Genomic DNA, 19,033 nt, shown 5'->3' with positions numbered 1-19,033 from the left:
TGGATAAATCAGATCAAATTTGGGATTTGTGTATCCGACAACTTTAAATAAAAAACAACCCTAAAAATGCCCGATAATTAAATATATTTTATATTTCTAATATAATTATTCAACTAAATAATGTGATAATAACATTGAAAGCAAGGGCAGCCACTTCCTGATGCTGCAGAAAGAGGGCGGGTCTGATCGAACGGACACGCCCCTCTGTCTGTATCCACCAATCAACAGCGGCGCTGGGCGGGGCCGTCGCCTGAAATGCGCCACCTTTTCACCTCTGCGCTTCACTTCCAGCCGGAGCAGCGAACCCGCAACCTCAGGCCACCATGGCGAAACCTCTGACCGACCAGGAGAAGCGCAAGCAGATCAGCATCAGGGGCATCGTGGAGGTGGAGAACGTGGCGGAGCTGAAGAAGGGCTTCAACCGTCACCTGCACTTCACCCTGGTGAAGGACAGGAACATCGCCACGCCCAGGGACTATTACTTCGCCCTGGCTCACACCGTGAGGGATCACCTGGTGGGCAGGTGGATCCGAACCCAGCAGTTCTACTATGAAACCGACCCGAAGGTAAGAATCAGTGCGACACAGGTGAACCACAGAGCGGCCCCGAGACTCCGACTCCCGACTTCCTGGGGCGTTATTAATGCGCAACAGGGGGAAATAAAACCAAAAGTGGCGTTTTAGTGACCCGAGGTTGTTTAGGACGAGTTATTTCTGCAGTTCCTGTATCAGTAACACTCGCGCAGGAGCTTTTTGTGTAAATCTGCGGTGCAACAGCGCATTTCCTGCCACTTTAGGGCAAAAATCAGCTCCTGCGCCGCCTGTCCGGACTGAACATGGTCTCTTCCAGAGGGTGTACTATCTGTCCCTGGAGTTCTACATGGGCAGGACGCTGCAGAACACCATGATCAACCTGGGCCTGCAGAACGCCTGCGACGAAGCCATCTACCAGGTGCGTACCAGCACGGTGGCGAGCCGGAGGTGCGCGCTCACACGCACTCACTGTCCTGTCTGCGGCAGCTCGGCCTGGACATGGAGGAGCTGGAGGAGATGGAGGAGGACGCGGGGCTGGGGAACGGTGGTCTGGGCAGGCTGGCAGGTAAACGCAGCACGGCCCCGGGGATGTGACCTTTAACCCCTCAGGTGTGTTTCCTTCGCCCCCACAGCCTGTTTCCTGGACTCCATGGCCACGCTGGGGCTGGCTGCCTACGGTTACGGCATCAGATACGAGTACGGAATCTTTAACCAGAAGATAAGAGGCGGCTGGCAGGTAAGCGCGCCCCCCCTGCCCCGGGTCAAAGAGCTAATCAGGGACGTTCAGCTGGAGGTTCCTGCGGTTCGTCACCTTCTTGGCTTCATTATGGGATGGCTTTAAGGCTGTTTCATCTGCTGCCCTTTAGAATTTTCCTGCTGTTTGTTGATCAGACCCTCAGTGCAAACATGCACCCCTGACCCCGGTGTGTTCAGCCTGGGGTGAATGAACCTGCCCCTCCCCTCTCAACCGCCTTTCTATTCAATTGCAGGGGCTTTTTCCATAAAAGTGATTCCAATTATAGACCTGATGAGATAAACCTGAGTAAGGAGGGACGGAAAATGGCGTTTTCTTGCCTCAGACTTTGATAAGAGTAGAGCTGGTTGCTCAACGGCGGCGAGTTGCACAGACGAGCGCCTCATCTTTGCCCTGTAGGTGGAGGAAGCGGACGATTGGCTGAGGCACGGGAACCCGTGGGAGAAGGCGCGACCCGAGTACATGCTGCCGGTTCACTTCTACGGCCGCGTGGAGGAAACCAAAAGCGGCTCCAAATGGGTCGACACTCAGGTACCGAAGCAAAACGGCCCCAAAGAGACGAAACCGGACGGCTGATGCGCGCGTCATTAATTCCCGCCCCGCGTCGTCGCAGGTTGTCCTGGCGATGCCGTACGACACGCCCATCCCCGGTTACATGAACAACACGGTGAACACCATGAGGCTGTGGTCCGCCCGCGCCCCCAACGACTTCAACCTCAGAGACTGTGAGTAACCTGGTGGAACACGCTTGTGAAACGCCTCCGCCGGTTCCCCTTTAGTTCTTACGACACAAATAAGGAACTGCTGCAACACAGACATTTCTAAACCCCTTAAATGGGTTTTTTTTTTCTTTATTGAAACTTAATTTTTGAGTCACATGGAGTGTCATAGGAAGGCAAACCCGCCCTGTGTGTCTGCAGTTAACGTGGGGGACTACATCCAGGCCGTTCTGGACAGGAACCTGGCAGAGAACATCTCCCGGGTTCTCTACCCCAACGACAATGTGAGGAGAACCCGGCTCCAAAACGCGGCGTTGTGGTAGGATGAGAGTGAACCCTTCTGTTTGCTGCAGTTCTTTGAGGGGAAGGAGCTCCGGCTGAAGCAGGAGTACTTCGTGGTGGCGGCCACGCTCCAAGACATCATCCGCCGCTTCAAGACCACCAAGAAAGAGAGCCCCGGCCGGACCTCCTTCGAGGGCTTCCCGGAGAAAGTGAGCGTTATTTCTGTGGACGGTTACGATGGATGAAGGGTTTTATCGTACCTGGGCTGCCTGATTTAGAGATAAAACGTTCCTGTTTTGACCTGGAAGCCAAATGAGAGGATTTGGTGCGGAAGTGAGAGCGTTTCGTGAGAGGTTTTGGGGGTAAACCTCCAGGGACAATGCAGGTGTTGCGTAAACGGAGGCGTGCTTTAGGATCGGGGCTGTCGGGACACGTCGCTGACGCCACGCGCCTGAAGCGTCTGATCAAGTTCGAGAGGTGTTTTAGTGGTGTGGATGTTTAGTTGGACAGAAAAGGCTGATCAAAGTGGGTCTAAAGTGATCGTTTGTTGGAGGGAAACTGAAAAGCTTCTGCTTCCAGGTGGCCATCCAGCTGAATGACACTCACCCGGCCATGGCCATCCCCGAGCTGATGAGGATCTTTGTGGACATTGAGAAGCTGGACTGGGACACGGTGGGACAGAGCTGTGTCTGAATGTATTTGTCCTTTCTGCGTGCACGGTGCAACAGACCTGTTAGGTAGAGAAGTTTGAAAGAAAGGAAGTTGAAGATGATCAAAGAAGGGCTTTTGAAACGGCTCTTTGAGGGTTGTGCAACATCAACCAGGCAGGGAGAGAAGGACAGTGGACAGTGTTCCTGTCTAAGGCTCCTCTCTCCTGCAGGCCTGGGACCTCACCAGGCGCACCTTTGCCTACACCAACCACACAGTCCTGCCTGAAGCTCTGGAACGCTGGCCCGTGGACCTGCTGGAGACGCTCCTGCCCAGACACCTGCAGATCATCTACCAGATCAACCAGATCCACCTCGACGTACGCGCTCACACACTCGCGGGCTTCAGAGAGCCCTCGCCCTGGCTGACGGGTGTTTGCTTTGCGCCCGCAGAGGATCGCGGCTCTGTATCCCGAAGACATGGACAAGCTGAGGACAATGTCCCTGATTGAAGAGGACGGGTGCAAGAGGGTCAACATGGCGCACCTGTGCATCGTGGGCTCGCACGCCGTCAACGGAGTCGCTGAGATACACTCCAACATCATCAAGACTCAAGTGTGAGTGGGTGGGATCTCTGTGGTCAGCAGGTGTCATCTCGGACTCCTCCACACCTTTTCTTTCTCCTCCAGCTTCCGGAACTTCAGCGACCTGGAGCCCAAAAAGTTTCAGAATAAAACCAACGGCATCACGCCCAGACGCTGGCTGCTGCTCTGCAACCCCGGGTTGGCCGAGCTCATCGCCGAGGTTTGTGGGTACTTTTGTGGCGCTCTGGGTTATGATGACGGGGTCTAGGAGCTGGTCTCTCGCCTCCACCAGGTCATCGGGGAGGACTACGTGAAGGACCTGAGTCAGCTGCAGAAGCTGAACGACTTTGTGGACGACGCTGCCTTCATCCGCGACGTCTCGAAAGTGAAACAGGTAGAAAGAAACGAGCCGTTCTGCTGCTCCGGGTTCTTTTGTTTTGTGTTTCGACAGCTTGGAGCCAAACCACATCTGATCTCACATCGAAGAAGAAGACGTTTGTTGATCTGCAGGTCACTGCAGGCAGAATTGTTTGTCTCTGTTGCGACATTCACATTTCTGCACTTCAGACCTGATTTTGCAACTGCCTATTTTTTTACTTCTTCAAATCATGTCGTCTGTCTTCTCTCACAGGACAACAAAGTGAAGTTTGGCCAGTACCTGGAGCAGGAGTACAGGGTGAAGATCAACCCGGCCTCCATGTTTGACGTGCACGTGAAGAGGATCCACGAGTACAAGCGGCAGCTGCTCAACTGCCTGCACATCATCGTCATGTACAACCGTACGTCAGATGAGCCTTTTACGAGCTCTGGGGTTACTTCAGAACTCTCTGTCACGACCGGCCCTCGGGCAAGTCAAAACAAAGGCCGAGCCTGGTCTTAAAGTCCTGGAATATTCCATGAAATCAGCAGGATATAAACAGGAAGTCGGATCCAGGCAGCCTGCATTCCATTTCCTGCAGTTCTTTAATACCATGAAGGCTATGTTGTGACGAGGGTGTGGTCAGGATTCATTTAAATATATGAAACAAAAGTGCTTTACAGAGCACAACACGTCTCATTTGCCTTTCAGGTATAAGGAAGAATCCAGCCGCACCCTTTGTGCCACGGACAGTGATCATCGGTGGAAAGGTAGGACGAATGTACCCACCAGCAGCCGTGTGTAGCGCGCGCGTGTGTGCGTGGGGGGGGCGGCGTCTGTGTGTGAGCGAGATGATAGTCGGCAGAAAATGTCCTCTGACGCCCCCTGCAGGCTGCTCCAGGGTACCACATGGCCAAGATGATCATCAAGCTGATCACGTCAGTGGCTGAAGTGGTGAATAACGACCCTGTGGTGGGGAACAAGCTGAAGGTCATCTTCCTGGAGAACTACCGGGTCTCTCTGGCAGAGAAAGGTGCAGACGAGTCCAAAGATATTCCTGATTTGAGACTTTAAAGGTGACAACCCTTTCCAATGATCTCTGAATCTCCTTCAGTGATACCTGCCACTGACCTGTCGGAGCAGATCTCCACTGCAGGAACCGAAGCTTCAGGAACAGGCAACATGAAGTTCATGCTGAATGGAGCTCTGACCATCGGCACCATGGACGGAGCCAATGTGGAGATGGCTGAGGAGGCCGGCGAGGAGAACCTCTTCATCTTCGGCATGAGGGTGGAGGATGTGGCGGAACTTGATAAAAAGGGGTGAAGGACGTTCTTCTGCTGATCATTTATCTTCCTGTGTGGGTTCCGGTTTAACGTCTGTGCTTTCTGGTGCAGATATGATGCCATGTTGTACTACAGCAAGATCCCGGAGCTCAAACAAGTGATGGACCAGATCACCAGCGGGTTCTTCTGCCCCAAAAACCCAGAACTCTTCAAAGACCTGACTAACATGCTCTTCAAACATGACCGGTGAGACGCAGGCGGGCGATTCCTTGGGCCCCGACGTGAACGGCTGCGTTAATTCCTGTTCCGTTTCCTCCCTCCTCAGTTTCAAAGTGTTTGCAGACTTTGAAGACTACTTAAAGTGTCAAGAACGAGTCAGCAAGCTCTACCAGGTACCTGCTCCCCCTCAAACAGACCTGGGACCTGTTTAAGTTCACCTTCCGGTTGGATTATACGTAAACAGCAAGTTTCATGTTTCTCTTAATGTTATTTCTTAAAGAATCCGAAGGAGTGGACAAAGATGGTGATCAAGAACATCGCCGCCACTGGGAAGTTCTCCAGCGACAGAACCATCACAGAGTACGCCACTGAAGTCTGGGGTGTGGAGCCCACCGACCTGAAGATCCCGCCTCCAAGCGAGCCGAGGGAGGCCATCGAAGAGACGGCCCGGGCTCTGAAGAAACTCTGAGTCTTTTCCGTGACGAGGGCCCGCCATTAATGCCTGTTTACTAAAGTGCCTCAGACCTTTGGGACGGATGGGGGAAGCCCCCGCTGCATGTTTTCACTTTTACTGTCACGTATCCTGGTCAGTGTTTGCAGGACACACGTCTGTTACAGATCCAGTAGATGAGGCTCCTTCCTGTCAAATGTCCTTCGTGCATTTTAAGAAATGACGCAGGTGATGGAGGAGATTTTTATTGTCACCTTTACACAGCTTTACACTGAATTTCACATCAATTGGCTCGTTCCAGTGTTAAAATCAAAATGCCATGTAATAAAAAAGATTATGGAGTTTGGGTCTGTTTCTTTGGCCAAACGCTCCTGTATGTAGCCAGCAGTTAAGAGGGAGGTAATCCTGCATCTGGAGGAGGAAGAAGAGGCCGACTACCTCCTCAGTTTGTGTAAGAAACTCCTGCAATCGAAAAATTGATAACATATGAGTCCTCTGTCCTGCTTTTGTTGTCGCACGTTAATATACTTCAACCTCAGACTTTCCCATCTGTTTTGGTGCCACTTCCCTCTTGAAGGTTACGCAGGGCCTGCTGGTCCACGTTTGTTTGCAAACGTGGACTAGAGGTCATGGCGGTGCTCCTCCCACTTTATTGAGGACACAGATGCAGCTTGAGGCTGCCTGCTGGCCTGCAGCTCCCGATGCTAACAGTAAAACAACACTAAAGTCTGCAGCTGTCTGGAACGTCTACGTGCAAACGTTTGGGTCTGATTCCGATTACACGTGCGTTCCGAAGCGTTGGCTCACCTCGGATGAAACTTACCCAACCGCGTCTGACAGATTGGGGTCCAAGTAGATGCCGTTGTGGGAGAATCCACGCCTCGCGCTGTAGGAGATCATTTCAACCTGGGCATCTGTCTCAGTTTTTTTCCTGGCCTGAAGTGATATCTGGTACAGCTGGAGAGGGAAAAGAAGTTCTAAATGAAGAGGCAACACGCAGGAGGAAATGAAACAGGATGGAGAGTACCTTCAAGCCCATGTGATGAGGGACAAGGTTGTCGTCCTCGGCGTGCAGAATAAGGAGCGGACTGGTCACAGTCTTTAAACTGGAGGTGTTGAGGCGAAACATGTCGCGGTCACACACAGCTGAACAAAAAGCAGCTAAAGATGGACGTTGGTGAGAATGCTCACTTTTCATCATTAGCAAATTCAATGTTGTTCCTATCCAGTATGTCCCAAAGCAAGTTCTGAATTCCTGGAACGAACAGATACATCTGGAAGAACACAAGGAATGAAGCGTGTTATGTAAAAACGGTGGTATGCCCGGATAAAAGACCACAGGAAACCATCTGCTTCACAGGCAGTGTTCAATAAAATTCATTTTAGACTGCTTATAAAAGACTCACCCATGTGGGGTTGCATTTTTTTTGGTCATTAAAAGGAATTTATTCCTGAAAATCCTGACCTCACCTTGGCGAACACATGGCTGTCCACGACATCTCTCATTCTTGTATAAGGAGCTTCAAGGATTAATGCATCAGCGACAGACCCTGAAAACAAAGAAGGCCAATCAGGACTTCTTTAAGTCTTTAATTGATGAGTGTTTAGGCCCACCTTGCTCTTGAAGTTTCACTGCAGTGTTTGTTGCCACCCTGAAAGCAAACAAAAAGAGTTTGCATGTTTGTAACTTGGTGTTTTGGGGGCTCCCATGTCGATGCGGTGATTTGCAGAGAAACTGACCCGGTGCCAAGCGAGTGCCCCCACAGACAGACGAGCCCTCCCCTGCTGTGCACCTTTACCCAGTGGTACAGGTAGAGGGCGTCGCTGGTGAGCCCGGCCTCGCTGGGCTCCCCGGTTGAGTCTCCAAACCCTCAACAAGGAAAATACCAGCCTTTAATGTAGAGAGACGTCCCAAAGTTCTAAAAAAGAGTGTCTTACCTCTGTAGTCCAGAGATAAGACGTGATATCCTGCAGCACTTAAAATCTGTAAAGCAGGAAACACAGATGAAAATCTGATGTCAAAGCAAACCTGCACGCTTCCGATCAGGAGCCTTTACCTTCACAAGTTCCACTCGGTGGTGTATTGCCCTGCAGAAATAATGTGAATGAAAACAAACAAGTGGCTTTCAGGCTGATTTACCCACAATCCCTAGAGGGCATTGTGCCTCTGGATAAGCCCCTGGGCCTCTGAAACACACTGGAGTTTCTTAGCATCAATTCAACGACCTCTATGCTGCTCTCATCCCACCTGGTCCCTAGGTTGCCGTGGAGATAGATAATAACAGGATTGCCGTCTTTCAGGGTCTCCCGATACCACTCAGGTCTTTTCCCGGCGGCCTCCTCCCATTGGCTGGCGGGGAGCGTATGCCTGCGAGACAAAGATCAAGCGTGACAAACAAACAGTGTCTTTCACAGGACGTCTTTAAGTGGACGTCCTCTTCGCTGGAGAGTCACCTGCCCCCAATGTTGGCCCGCCCGCCCGCCTCGTTTTCAAGCACCGATGCACTCCAATGGACAAAAGAGGAAGCAGCAAACGACCTACCACACTCCGACCGAGACGCCCTCGTCCGTGTTCAGGTAGAAGTTGCATGTGTGGTTCAGCACAAGCTCTGGCCTGCTGAGATCCACGAAGAATGGAAACCTCACTGCAGAGACACATCAACAAGGTGAGCGCCCCTTCCACCACACCGGAGTATGTGTTCTGTTTTACAGAATGTCAGAAAAGACATTATTCATTTAGATTATCCAAGATGTTGAATCATCCTCTTTCATCACATCTTGTCAATTACCAGTTCTGGGTATGCCTTTATTTTATTTGATTTATGATGATTTTTGTTATCCATGAAGATAATAATAATGAATCTGCAAAGGAAAACCAGGGCATAAAAACACACGTCCCATTTATTCATATTTAAATGTTCTTTAACTAAAATAAAAAAGCCAATGTTATTTTTTAAATAGAAAATCAACTTTATTTGTTATGTTTGACTTGTCAGTTGTCTCTATCACACTTAAATGTGGTGTATTATAAAGTTATTTAGGTCACAATCAAATATAAATCTGATCAGTAGGTTTCTAGAGTAAACATATCTGTCTTCATTCATATATTTTACTTTTATGATATTGTTTTTTTAAAGAGGTCGGTAGAATATTAGAAAACAACCTTTAATGTGGTGCACAACAGATAACCTGATCATCACGTTGCTCCCAGACAGTTTCTGACATTTACAAAATCAGGATTTGATGGATCTGATTCAGTTACCCAACACTGATCAAAGGAAGAATACTTACAAAGGTGAGAGAATACGATGTGTCCCAGTATCCAGGGGAACAGGTAGAGAACGACAGGCGCTGAGGCGTAAACAGTGATCACATACAGCAGAGCTCTCCTCATGTTGGCCTCAGGGGATCCAGCCTCTCGTCTGCAGCAGCAAACTCGCCGTCCAACTCGGTTTCTGTTTTCTCTGCTTCACCCTCGAAGCTGCAGGGGGATCCGGAGCGGCGCTCGTCCTGACAACACGAGGATTGTGAAAGAGAGATCATAAAAGGGGTCAACGTTCAAATGTGACAAATCAGATCATGTCATGCTTTCAGGGCTGATGCACCGACTCAAACCAAAGGAGGAGTGTGATCCATTGAGGTTTTACTGAGAAAATAGAAAGAGGAAAGAAAAAGGAAAAGACTTTTGCTTCAAAAGGCAGATAGAGGTCACAATATAGCGCAGAAACACACAAAAACAATTAAATCTAAAACAAAATGCACCTTACTGGCAGAGAACATCATGGGCAACATAAAATGGACAGTACTTTTTTAAAACTTCATGTGTATTTTTGTGCAACTTCCGCAAAAATCTTATGACATACTTACACACACACACACACACACGCACGCACGTGCATTTTAGAGATAGACGACTAGAAATAACTGTAACCCAATCTATTTCCAAGAACTGGGAGAAATATCTTAAAGTTAACTCATAAAGTCAGCTATAACAGGCACTCTTTAATCCATTCTCCACCGCTTTAAGGCCGAGCATCACTGCCGTGGTCAGTGTGCCCTGGAGCCCGCGGGGGGGTCCTCCCGGGGCCGCGCAGCCTCTCGGTAACCGCCCCTTCCTCCACAGCCCCTTTTCAAAATCCGCTACCAACCACAGGAGGATGAAACACTCAAGCGGGGACACGAAGCGGGAAGTTTGTAGCGACACTGGACAAAAATCCTCCCTGTTTCGGTTCGGAGTAGCAACACTGTGATCCAGTCCACCGGCCGCATTATCAAGATAGTAACCTTCTCTTTCTAAAAACGATCGTTTTACCTGCGAGGGAACCGCAACGCCACAGCAGGAAAGATGTTCTAAAAGTTGACTTTTACGCCCGTTTCGCTCTGTAAATCCCACAGAAAGGAATCGACTCTCGTCAGAAGTTCGGAGACTTTGGTGAGTTTATTATATCCCCCGAACACGCTTCTTGATCTTGTGTGTGCTGCTCGGATGGAAACGTTGGCTGATGTTGGCTAACTGCTGCTCCCTCCAAAGTGCCTGCTGGAAAACCGTCCGGTTAGCAAAGCCCGTCCCATCGCTGGGATTATTGTGGTTTAACAAGTTAAACTTGTTGAGTAAAACTTGTTAAACCATACCATGCTGTTGCTGTTTTTCTTTAATGACCCATAAGTTGTTGTAATATTCCCAATTTTCGTGATTCAGGCATTTCAAGGACGACTATTGTGTGTGTTTTCAATTACACATACAATTTGAATTGTTTCCTATTTTCTTTCTGAACGTTTTTCCACCCAACTTGTCTTTAAAGGTTGTTGCTTGTCTCAAACAGAAAACTCAGGTTTGTTATTCTTTATTTTAAGCGTGGACTCAAGTCATCGACTCTTAAGGTTTAAATATTACTTCAGGATTTCTAAAACAAGTAGTCAATAATTAATACTGCTACCTCTAATTATCTGCTTTGCAAGGTATGCCAGATTAAATTATTTTAGTAAGTATGATTGAATAATGGAGTATTGTGCAGTGCATTTGGCTATTGTCAGAGGAAAACACAAAACCATCGCATTAAATTTGGCAAAAAGCTGCATAGAAAGTTAAAGCAATTAGAAATTGGATTTGCAGGAGATCGGATTCATTTTGAGGTTTTCTAATTTTACAGGCAAAAGGATTAGGAGTTGTGTCCAACAAACACAGATTTAAGAAGCAGGATAATGGACATGGATTGACCACAGGTTGTGATAATGACTTGCCACAGCAGCAGGAGTGGATGTAGATTAACCTCCTTTACTTGACCCGGACTAGAGCGATTCTTTGGCTGCAGCAGCTGTCAAACCTCGGCCACCGTGACCCACCGTGACTGCAGTGGTGTGTGAGGGTGAAAGGGATAGCTAATCTGAAAAGCGGCAAAGACACAGAGTGACACCTTTTTATAGAAATTGAGACCTGCACAGTGGAAAAGTGTATAAAAAATTTAAAATTTCACTGCATTGATTCTCACTTCTTATTATTTACCTCGCTTTTTATTGATTTTAAATTGACAAAAGGCTCAAATTTGCAGATGCAGAATACTGATTTCCCCTTATTGTCTGAATGAATGGGTTCCCATTAGTCTTGGTGCTTTTGTGGGGGGGGCACCTGGGCAAGAGCACCAAGAACTGACATAAAACAGGACAGGTTCGCCTTTTGTACGGATGTTTTCACTCGGTACAATCAACTTAATGTCAAACTTTGTTCTCGGCGTCTTTGTCAAGGATTTACAGACCTTTTACTCTGACAAATGGCAAAAATGTGAAAATTCGGTCCATAAAACATGTGTTGCGCAATCAAAGACTTTAAGTAAAAATAGCAACGGACGGGTGCTGAGCTCTCCGGTTATGGCAACAGATATTCACCTTCCTTAAGCTGCAGGCAGCTCATCTCTCTATTCTGGTTTTGACCCACGGGTACCTCTGGACTTCCTCTCCAGTTTTGTTGCTCTGCATTCAAATAATTAATTTACAGCAGTTAAATCACACCACATTAGTCTTTGTGGTTGTTAATGGTGCCGACAGCCAGTAAACAACCCTCAATCAATGAATCAGTCTCTGGCTGCTGCTTCCACTTGGTTCCACTTCCCCCTCTGTGTCTTTGGTTGCTAATTTGGGCAGCATTTAGTTTGGTCAATTGAATGAGCTGCTTCGTTACCTTCTCCAAAAAGACAGATTTGTGCCACACTTGAAGGTTTTCGCTCTGTCTCCGTTCCAAAGGCCGATGCGTTAACAGTGGACGTCAGAGTCTGACTTTAACCACTTCTGTCAATTTAACTGGTTGTCTAATCACACTGATTGGATTAGTCAAAGCCTTGTCCACAAATGACTCAGGAGAAGCTCTGTTGGTCTCTCAGTTTCCCAGCACCGCTCAGATGAACGTGTTGGGAAGACATGCTGAGGCCTTTGTTGTAAGGGACTTGATATCATATTTCCTAAAAACCGTCTCTTCTGCTACATTAATGTGGAATCTTCCTTGCTTTTCCTCCAGGGCAGGGTGCTGTCCTGTGGGATGGATGACTGCCAGGAGCAGGGCAACTACGAGGAGCGCCTAAAAGAAGTCTTTGACAGCTTTGATGCCAGCGGCGCTGGTTCTCTGTCACCAGAGGAGCTCTGTGAGCTCTGCCAGTCCCTCCATCTGGATGATGCCACACCGGTTCTCCAAGCACTGCTGCAGAACCAGGATCAGCTCGACGCCAGGGTACCCTTCTAAGTTTCTATGGAAAGGTTGCATCCGTGACGTGAGGATGGAGGCTGTTGTATCAGATATCGTCATAGGTCAGATGTTGTCAGGTGTCCATGCAGACATCTGCGTGAAGCCACTTCAGCTCTTGGGCTCTTTGTTTGTCCAGACGTTTTCATGCTTTGTGAGCAGTCCTGTTGAGTCGCCCCCAACAGCCCAGGTGTCTGTCGCCAAGACAACCGATCTGGCTAATCAGGAAATCTATCTTTAGATCTATCTTGAATGGATGGAATGCATATTCATGTGCACTTCTGCATCGAGTTGAATTTGTGCATAAGCACGTGGACATACGGGGGGGGCATTGTTAAGTGTAGGAGTGGGGGAAGTGTTAGCAGAGGGCCAATTGCGTACCCATGGCATCCAACAATGAAGTCAGAACAGAATCGCTCCCCCACCAAATTTGCAAGAAGCGGCAGCCGCCAGCCTGCTCGCACAATAACGATCAGCATATTCAAGGTCAGCAGCTGTTGATTCTTGAAGTGTGACCTCTGCGCTCGACAACCCTTCCTCCACCCAACACCCGGGGAATTACATCCACACTGAAGAATTTAGTGGGAGTTACTTCAGATGCTAAACATTTGACATACAAACGCCTTTTTTGTTTGTTTCAGGTGGATTTTGAGCAGTTCAAGGATGCGTTGATTCTTGTGTTGTCCTCAAATGTCGAGCCGCAACCAAGTGAAGAGGAGACGTTGTCGAAACCAGGTAAAGGCTTTAGATGTAATTCTGTCCCTGTTTAGTATTGAACTTGACAGAGATGTCAGCTGATCAGAGGTTACGTGTGAGAGTGGATCAGCTAACCTGCTGAGTCAGCTGCTTCTCTCCACACAGACACCCAGCCTGAAGTGTTTGCCCAAAGCCACTTAGCTGACTGTTAGTGTTTGTACTGCCACGGATGATGAAACTATTTCAAATGCTTCACATCCTGTTATGTGTTGAACATCTACTAGGTGTGCTAGTCAGTTATAATGTATTTGTAGGTTGTTTTTAATCATGTGTCATATTTATCTCAAGTAACTGACAGTTAAGTCTTTAGTTCATCATTTAAACATTTAGACATTAGAATGTTATTTTTATTCCATTGCAGATTCGTGGATTGGACTGATTTATCATTTTCTTTGCCCAGATTCTCCTGAGATCCAACCAAAGTTTGTGAAGGGCAGCAAACGCTACGGCCGCCGTTCCACACCAGAGTTCATTGAGCCTATTTCCGACCATTCTGAAGTTAGAAACACTAATCTGGAAGAAGAGGAGGTCGCTGAGGACAACTATGATTCAGCCGTTCCCAGAAAGCGTGAGGTAAAGGTGCCGAATCAAGATCCAGACAGGCGGACGCCGTTCTTATCACCTTCCAACTCTCAAATGTTTGTGGCCAACCTTTGGCTGGCAGTGAGCTGTTATTCTTAGCTAATCAGCTTAGCGGCATTTGCCGTGGATCCTGAAAAAGCGGTTCTGGAGGGCCTTGTTCACAAGTTTGGGGTTTCTTGCATAGCTGGGAAACACGTGTTGACTGTTGATTGTGATGGTTTTAAGCGTTTTCAAGATGCGGCTGTGTTGGTTTGAATTTTGTCCTGAGTGTTTGTGATGGAGGGGATCTGGTAGTCACGGCAACATCGCAGTTACGTAGGAATTGACTGAACTGGTGCGGAAGATTAAAGAGCGACAGATGTTGGTTGGAGAGTTTATGGTTGTCGATATTTCCGCCGGTCTGTCACTGGCGGTGAGGCTGGTGCCCTGTCCACGTTACCATGGTGGCTTTAATGAGGGGCTCCTGTTTGACGCGACAACATCGGAGGCTTCACCACCGTCTCTCTGCGTGGTTCCCAGGACTGATCCTGGATTACCCTTAATGCTGACGCGTGAAAGTTGTTTGACGTGGAGCTCCTTAAAGTCACATTTTGTGCATTTATGAAGGTGCCATCATGCCAAATCTCCATCAAATTCTTAAAAAGCTTTTGATCAATTATTGGTTTGGTGGCTGACCTGAAACAAAGATTTATTTTTTATGTTTATTTTGAGCTGCTGTGACCTCAAGGCAGCACTTCGTTTCTCATATTAATTTGTCACAGACTAAATCACACAAATGGTTGAATGATGGTCGCTGCAGCTTGTGCACAGGGACGGGATAAATATCGGGTGCATTGTGCACGCTCCTGACTCCCTCCCAGATGTCTACCGAACACCCGCCTTCAAGACGCTGAACAGAAGCGTGTCTCAGCATTGACTGATCTGTGTTGCCACAATACGGCAGTGATCAGCAGATGGGGATGGGTCAGAGGGCTCTGCTGCAAAGAGGGCAGGCCTGGTGCTGTTGGGGGGAGCAGGACGAGGGGCTGTAGGAGGGTGACAGCGGAACAATGAGCCCCATGACCCCTCCCACCCTTGTAGATGCCTATACACCCCATTCAATGGCACTTGCAGACTCCATCTGTCCTGCATTCTCTCACTATTTGCATCCTACACAATAGACGGGTCACGCTGGAACTGGAGCACTCGGACGTCAGATGAGCATGAGCCCCCCTACCCTGCCCCCCCGTTTTGTTTTTTTTTCTAGATTCAGGATTCACAAAAGGAAATTTCTTTTCGTCCAAAAATATCCACATATATTCTCACTTTTTACTTTGAATCTTCAAAATGTGTGAAACTAATTGAGTTAAAAAAGGCATCAGAAAAGTAGGATTTTATACAGTTAGTTTATACAACGCTAGAGATCTTTTGTCTTTCAAAAAGAAGCCAAAATATTAGGATAAGTGTGTCGAGCTTTGACTTGTGTTTGTCTCCAACAGCGCTGGAATAGTAATGAAAGCAGCACGGAGGAATATGAAGCAGAAGGTATGTCCCGTTTTCTGTATTTTAGGTTAAAAACCCCTCTGGAGTTTGAAGCTCTAATGACCAGTGTTTTGTGTTTGTAGGTCAGCTGCGTCTGTGGAACCCCGATGAGCCGAGCACGCCTCGAGGATCCAACGCTGCGCCATCCACCTCTCTGGAGGAGAGGCTGCGGGAGGCTTGCAGCCAGCTGATGATTTCCTGGGATGGATTTGCGGATCACGACGAGCTGCTGGTCCTCTCTGAACACCTGGGCCTGAAGGTGAGACCAAAACTGGAGTTATTTGTTGAAACTGATTCATGGATTTTAAAAAAGAATATCTCTGTTTTTCCAGTTAAACTCGGATTTGCTCCAGAGTCTATCAGGGAACGGAGTCATGAGTGTGGAGGAGTTTGTTTCCAGAGTTTTAAATAGCAACAAGACGCAGATTCCACCTGCCTCCACCCCGTACAGGCAGCTTAAGCGACACCATTCCACCCAGGTACAGTCATTTACTGGTTTGGTTCTGCTCATTTTAAATCATGATTTAAAAAAATATATACTTCTATGCAGCCATTCGATGAAGGAGGCCGCAGGATAGCCCCCCCATCTGCTCTCACCAGCACCATAGGCATGCGCCTGTTCTCCACCCTGGATGACGGGACTGGTTTCACTCCAGTGGAGTATATCCTGGATGCCTGGCTAGACGAGGGGATCGAGAACAGCGCTGAGATCCTGCAGGTATCAGACCTTGTTGTTCTGGAGCAGCTGAAGTTTACGCAGCAAAATCTTCATGATTTTTCTCATTTCCAGGCTTTAAATTTTGATCTGGATGGAAAACTGAGTCTGAGCGACCTCACTACGGCCCTGGAGAATGAACTTCTGATTACCAAGAATGGGATCCACCAAGCGGCAGTTGCAAGCTTCAAAGCTGAAATCAGATATCTCCTGTAATTATAAACCATCAATGGAGTTTTTCAGTATTATTAGTATACAGAGCTTAGAAATGTTAAATTTCTGCAGGTTTTGTATGTTATTCGTGAGAACGCCTTACAGATTAGGATCCTTGTCCATTTTAATGTAAAATGCGACTTTCTTTTTAATTTTGTCAGAGAACAAGTGGACAGAGAGATGAAAGAGAAAGAGAAAATCCTTTCTGACCTGGAAAAAGCCGAGAAACTAAAAAATCAGCTCGCTACCGAGGTGGATGAGCACCACTCTGCAATTGAGCACAAGAACAACCTCAATCTCAGGTCATCCACCGCCCCCAAAAGTGTCGGAAGAGGTTGTGTCATTTCTTCTGTGTGTAAGCATTACTCAGCCTCTCTGTGGGTGTCCACAGGAAGCTTGAGCAGGACCACAAGGAGAAGCTGTCAGCAGTGAGATCGGAGCTGATGAAGGAGATGGACCAGCTCAAGCAGCAGGCGGGCCTGCAGCGCGAGGAGCTGGAAGCCGAGATCCAGAAAATCAGGGAGGATGAGTCTTTCCTCAGAGACCACCTCTCCATCTCGGTGAAGGTACCAAAACCATCGGTGACACGAACGTATCCTCTTCATAAACAGATTTATGAATGGTGGTTGTTTTCAGGATAACAGACGTCTTGAAATAGAGCTGCTGGACAGCACTGAAAAACTGATGGAAGCTGAAAGTCAAGTAGCAAAACTGCAGAGGAGTTTGGACAACATCATGAAAGAACGGGTATACGGAGCGCTGCTTTCTCCCCGCCGTCTCTGAGAATGACTTTTAACTCTCATGATCTTCTTTTTCTCAAGTTTGGAGACTTGGACCCCAGCAGTGCAGATTTCTTTCTCCAAGAGGAGCGAATGAAACAACTGGGTGCCGGCTACGAAGCTCAGTACAGGGTAAGTTAGTCTGAGCAGAGGCTGAGATTTTCAGTATTTAGCTTTTCTTGTTGTGCAGGAGATGCAGGATCGAATTGATGAGCTGCAGGCAGAACTGCGGGACTTCCACAGTCTGGGGCGGGTCCAGCAACCCATCGGACAGCCTCTCTCTGAAGAGCTCGAGAGTAAGAGCCCGGGCATGGAGTCCGATCCAGGTGAGACCTCTCCCCGGAGAAGTCACCACAGGCCCAGCATCTCTTATTGCAACTTAATGGCACTTGATGAGGTTCTCTACTACCGGAACTCTTCTGCAGGTATTGGATCGGAGGAAGTTCAGCCGTTCAGCCTGAGCCTCGAAGCAGAGATGATGTTGGAGCAGCTGAAGGAACAACACCTTCGGGAAATGGAGGATTTGCGGAACCAGCTGCAAAGCAAGGTGGGTCCAGGAGACAGTCTACCATTTCTGTCTTTTCAGCGGGTCAAAACTTGTTTGACTGTTTAATACAGCCTGTGACTACTATTAATCTTTTTGATATCCTCCATCAAAATTGAAATATTCTCTTCATTGGCACAGATCAATGATTTTGACATGATGGTGGAAAAGCACGGTCTGATCCATGAAGACCAGAAGGCTGCTTTATCCCTCCAGTACCAGCAGGAGCTCCAGGCGATGAAGGTGGAGCTGGCCTCCACCCAGAGCCACATAGAGAAGCTCCAGAGCCAGCTAGAGCAGGCAGAGTTGGAGAACGCTTCTCTGCAGAGGGCGCAGGCCGAGGACAGAGAAGTACTGGAAAACAAGCGGGAGGAGGAAGTGAGGAGTCTGAGACAGCAGCTGACCGAGGCCCACTCCTATGCTGAAGACCTGAAGGAGCAGCTAACCACCCTGAGCACCCAGCTGGTAGAGAGGGGTGAGAATCACGCCAATCAGATAGAAGATCTGAGAAAACGGCACGCAGATGAGATTAAAAAACTGGAGCAGGAACATGTGGAGCTCTCTGAAGCCAGACTGGATGAGGAAAGGGCAAAAATGCAGGAAGAGAAGGCTGAGATGGAGAAGCTGTTGGATGACTTCAGAAGGGAGAGGGAGGTGATGCAGGAGAGCCATGAGGACCAACTAAAGGCGAGATCAGAGGAGGCAAAGTTGAGGTTTGAGCACGAGCGTGATGAGATCGTGGAAAGGCTGACGGAGCAGTGGCAGAAAGAGAGGGCTCGGCTCGACGAGGAGCACAGCGAGTCTCTACAGGTGCTGCTGGAGGAGGAGATGCTGAAGCTCATCAAAGAACATGAAGATAAGGAGAACAAACTTAGGGAGCAGTGGGAGCACAATGTGGCTGAGCTTCAGGAGCACCAAGAGGAGACTTTCCTCCAGAGGCTACTGCAGGAAAGGCTGCAGCTGCAGGAGCAGTTTGAGCAGAGGGAGAAAAGGCAGAAGGAGCAGTGGGAGATGGAGAGGCTGCAGCTGGAGGAGGATTATGAAGGGATGCTCCAGGAGAAGCTGAGTGAGGAGCGGGAGAAGTTTCAGGCGGAAGCAGAGGAACAGGAGAAGAGGCAGGAATTCTTGATGGCACAGGTGATGACTCGTCACCGAGAAGCCATTAGGGAGCTGACCAGCAAACACGGCGAGGAGAGGGACGCGCTGAGCAGCATGCTGGAGAAACTGCGAGACGACATCGCCAAAGAAAGGTGAGAATTCAAAAACACTTTCTTTTGTGAGGTGTCAGTTTAGCGACACCTTAGGATAAACTTTTCCATTTCAGTGTTTGTGCTAAGCTAAAGGGGCTCCTGGATTTTAG

General features: G+C 48.4%; 3 protein-coding genes across 14 annotated transcripts in view; 2 read left to right on the top strand and 1 right to left on the bottom strand.

Annotated features, from left to right (window-relative positions):
- Positions 1-271: 271 nt before the first annotated feature.
- pygl (phosphorylase, glycogen, liver) lies at positions 272-6,175 on the top strand. Its single transcript, XM_057058583.1, has 20 exons — positions 272-566; positions 850-951; positions 1,020-1,098; positions 1,166-1,269; positions 1,687-1,818; positions 1,901-2,012; positions 2,208-2,290; positions 2,360-2,497; positions 2,868-2,960; positions 3,169-3,315; positions 3,389-3,552; positions 3,625-3,739; positions 3,812-3,913; positions 4,151-4,298; positions 4,589-4,647; positions 4,769-4,910; positions 4,992-5,199; positions 5,275-5,409; positions 5,489-5,555; positions 5,663-6,175. The coding sequence occupies exons 1-20, from the start codon at positions 324-326 to the stop codon at positions 5,849-5,851; spliced, it is 2,562 nt and encodes an 853-aa protein (XP_056914563.1). The 5' UTR covers positions 272-323; the 3' UTR covers positions 5,852-6,175.
- On the bottom strand, positions 6,063-10,368 carry LOC130539910 (lysophosphatidylserine lipase ABHD12-like). Of its 3 annotated transcripts, none has more exons than XM_057058667.1 (13): positions 10,146-10,368; positions 9,125-9,343; positions 8,376-8,478; positions 8,082-8,201; positions 7,891-7,921; positions 7,772-7,817; positions 7,574-7,703; positions 7,448-7,485; positions 7,304-7,383; positions 7,025-7,107; positions 6,861-6,939; positions 6,657-6,790; positions 6,063-6,295 (listed from the first exon to the last, which is right to left on the bottom strand). In XM_057058667.1, the coding sequence occupies exons 2-13, from the start codon at positions 9,225-9,227 to the stop codon at positions 6,268-6,270; spliced, it is 975 nt and encodes a 324-aa protein (XP_056914647.1). In that variant the 5' UTR covers positions 9,228-9,343; positions 10,146-10,368; the 3' UTR covers positions 6,063-6,267. The 3 variants fall into 3 exon arrangements, with proteins under 3 accessions (XP_056914647.1, XP_056914648.1, XP_056914649.1); XM_057058668.1 differs by lacking the exon at positions 10,146-10,368 and adding an exon at positions 9,982-10,117; XM_057058669.1 differs by lacking the exon at positions 10,146-10,368 and adding an exon at positions 9,890-10,028.
- The window catches only part of nin (ninein (GSK3B interacting protein)), a 48,745-nt gene continuing 37,921 nt past the window's right edge, over positions 8,210-19,033 (top strand). For 4 of the 10 annotated variants that reach the window (XR_008954238.1, XM_057058508.1, XM_057058506.1 and 1 more), the window contains exons 1-16: positions 11,005-12,261; positions 12,342-12,551; positions 13,205-13,298; positions 13,720-13,892; positions 15,380-15,425; positions 15,506-15,681; positions 15,755-15,901; positions 15,973-16,140; positions 16,213-16,349; positions 16,512-16,652; positions 16,742-16,916; positions 16,987-17,097; positions 17,172-17,261; positions 17,320-17,455; positions 17,555-17,676; positions 17,815-18,923. Coding sequence is in view for 9 of the 10 variants with exons in the window: in XM_057058508.1 (XP_056914488.1) it covers positions 12,226-12,261; positions 12,342-12,551; positions 13,205-13,298; positions 13,720-13,892; positions 15,380-15,425; positions 15,506-15,681; positions 15,755-15,901; positions 15,973-16,140; positions 16,213-16,349; positions 16,512-16,652; positions 16,742-16,916; positions 16,987-17,097; positions 17,172-17,261; positions 17,320-17,455; positions 17,555-17,676; positions 17,815-18,923 (3,071 nt within the window). In the remaining variant the exon portion in view is untranslated. Of the gene's footprint in view, positions 8,500-9,973; positions 10,266-10,534; positions 10,666-10,752; positions 12,262-12,341; positions 12,552-13,204; positions 13,299-13,719; positions 13,893-15,379; positions 15,426-15,505; positions 15,682-15,754; positions 15,902-15,972; positions 16,141-16,212; positions 16,350-16,511; positions 16,653-16,741; positions 16,917-16,986; positions 17,098-17,171; positions 17,262-17,319; positions 17,456-17,554; positions 17,677-17,814; positions 18,924-19,033 lie in introns of those variants that run through there. The other 6 variants (XM_057058500.1, XM_057058502.1, XM_057058507.1 and 3 more) reach the window with 6 other exon arrangements.

This window comes from Takifugu flavidus, chromosome 16 (genome assembly GCF_003711565.1).
Source record: "Takifugu flavidus isolate HTHZ2018 chromosome 16, ASM371156v2, whole genome shotgun sequence".
NCBI lineage: Eukaryota > Metazoa > Chordata > Actinopteri > Tetraodontiformes > Tetraodontidae > Takifugu > Takifugu flavidus.
The sequence above is the reverse complement of the archived record's forward strand: the minus strand, read 5'-3'. Positions and strand labels throughout refer to the sequence as shown.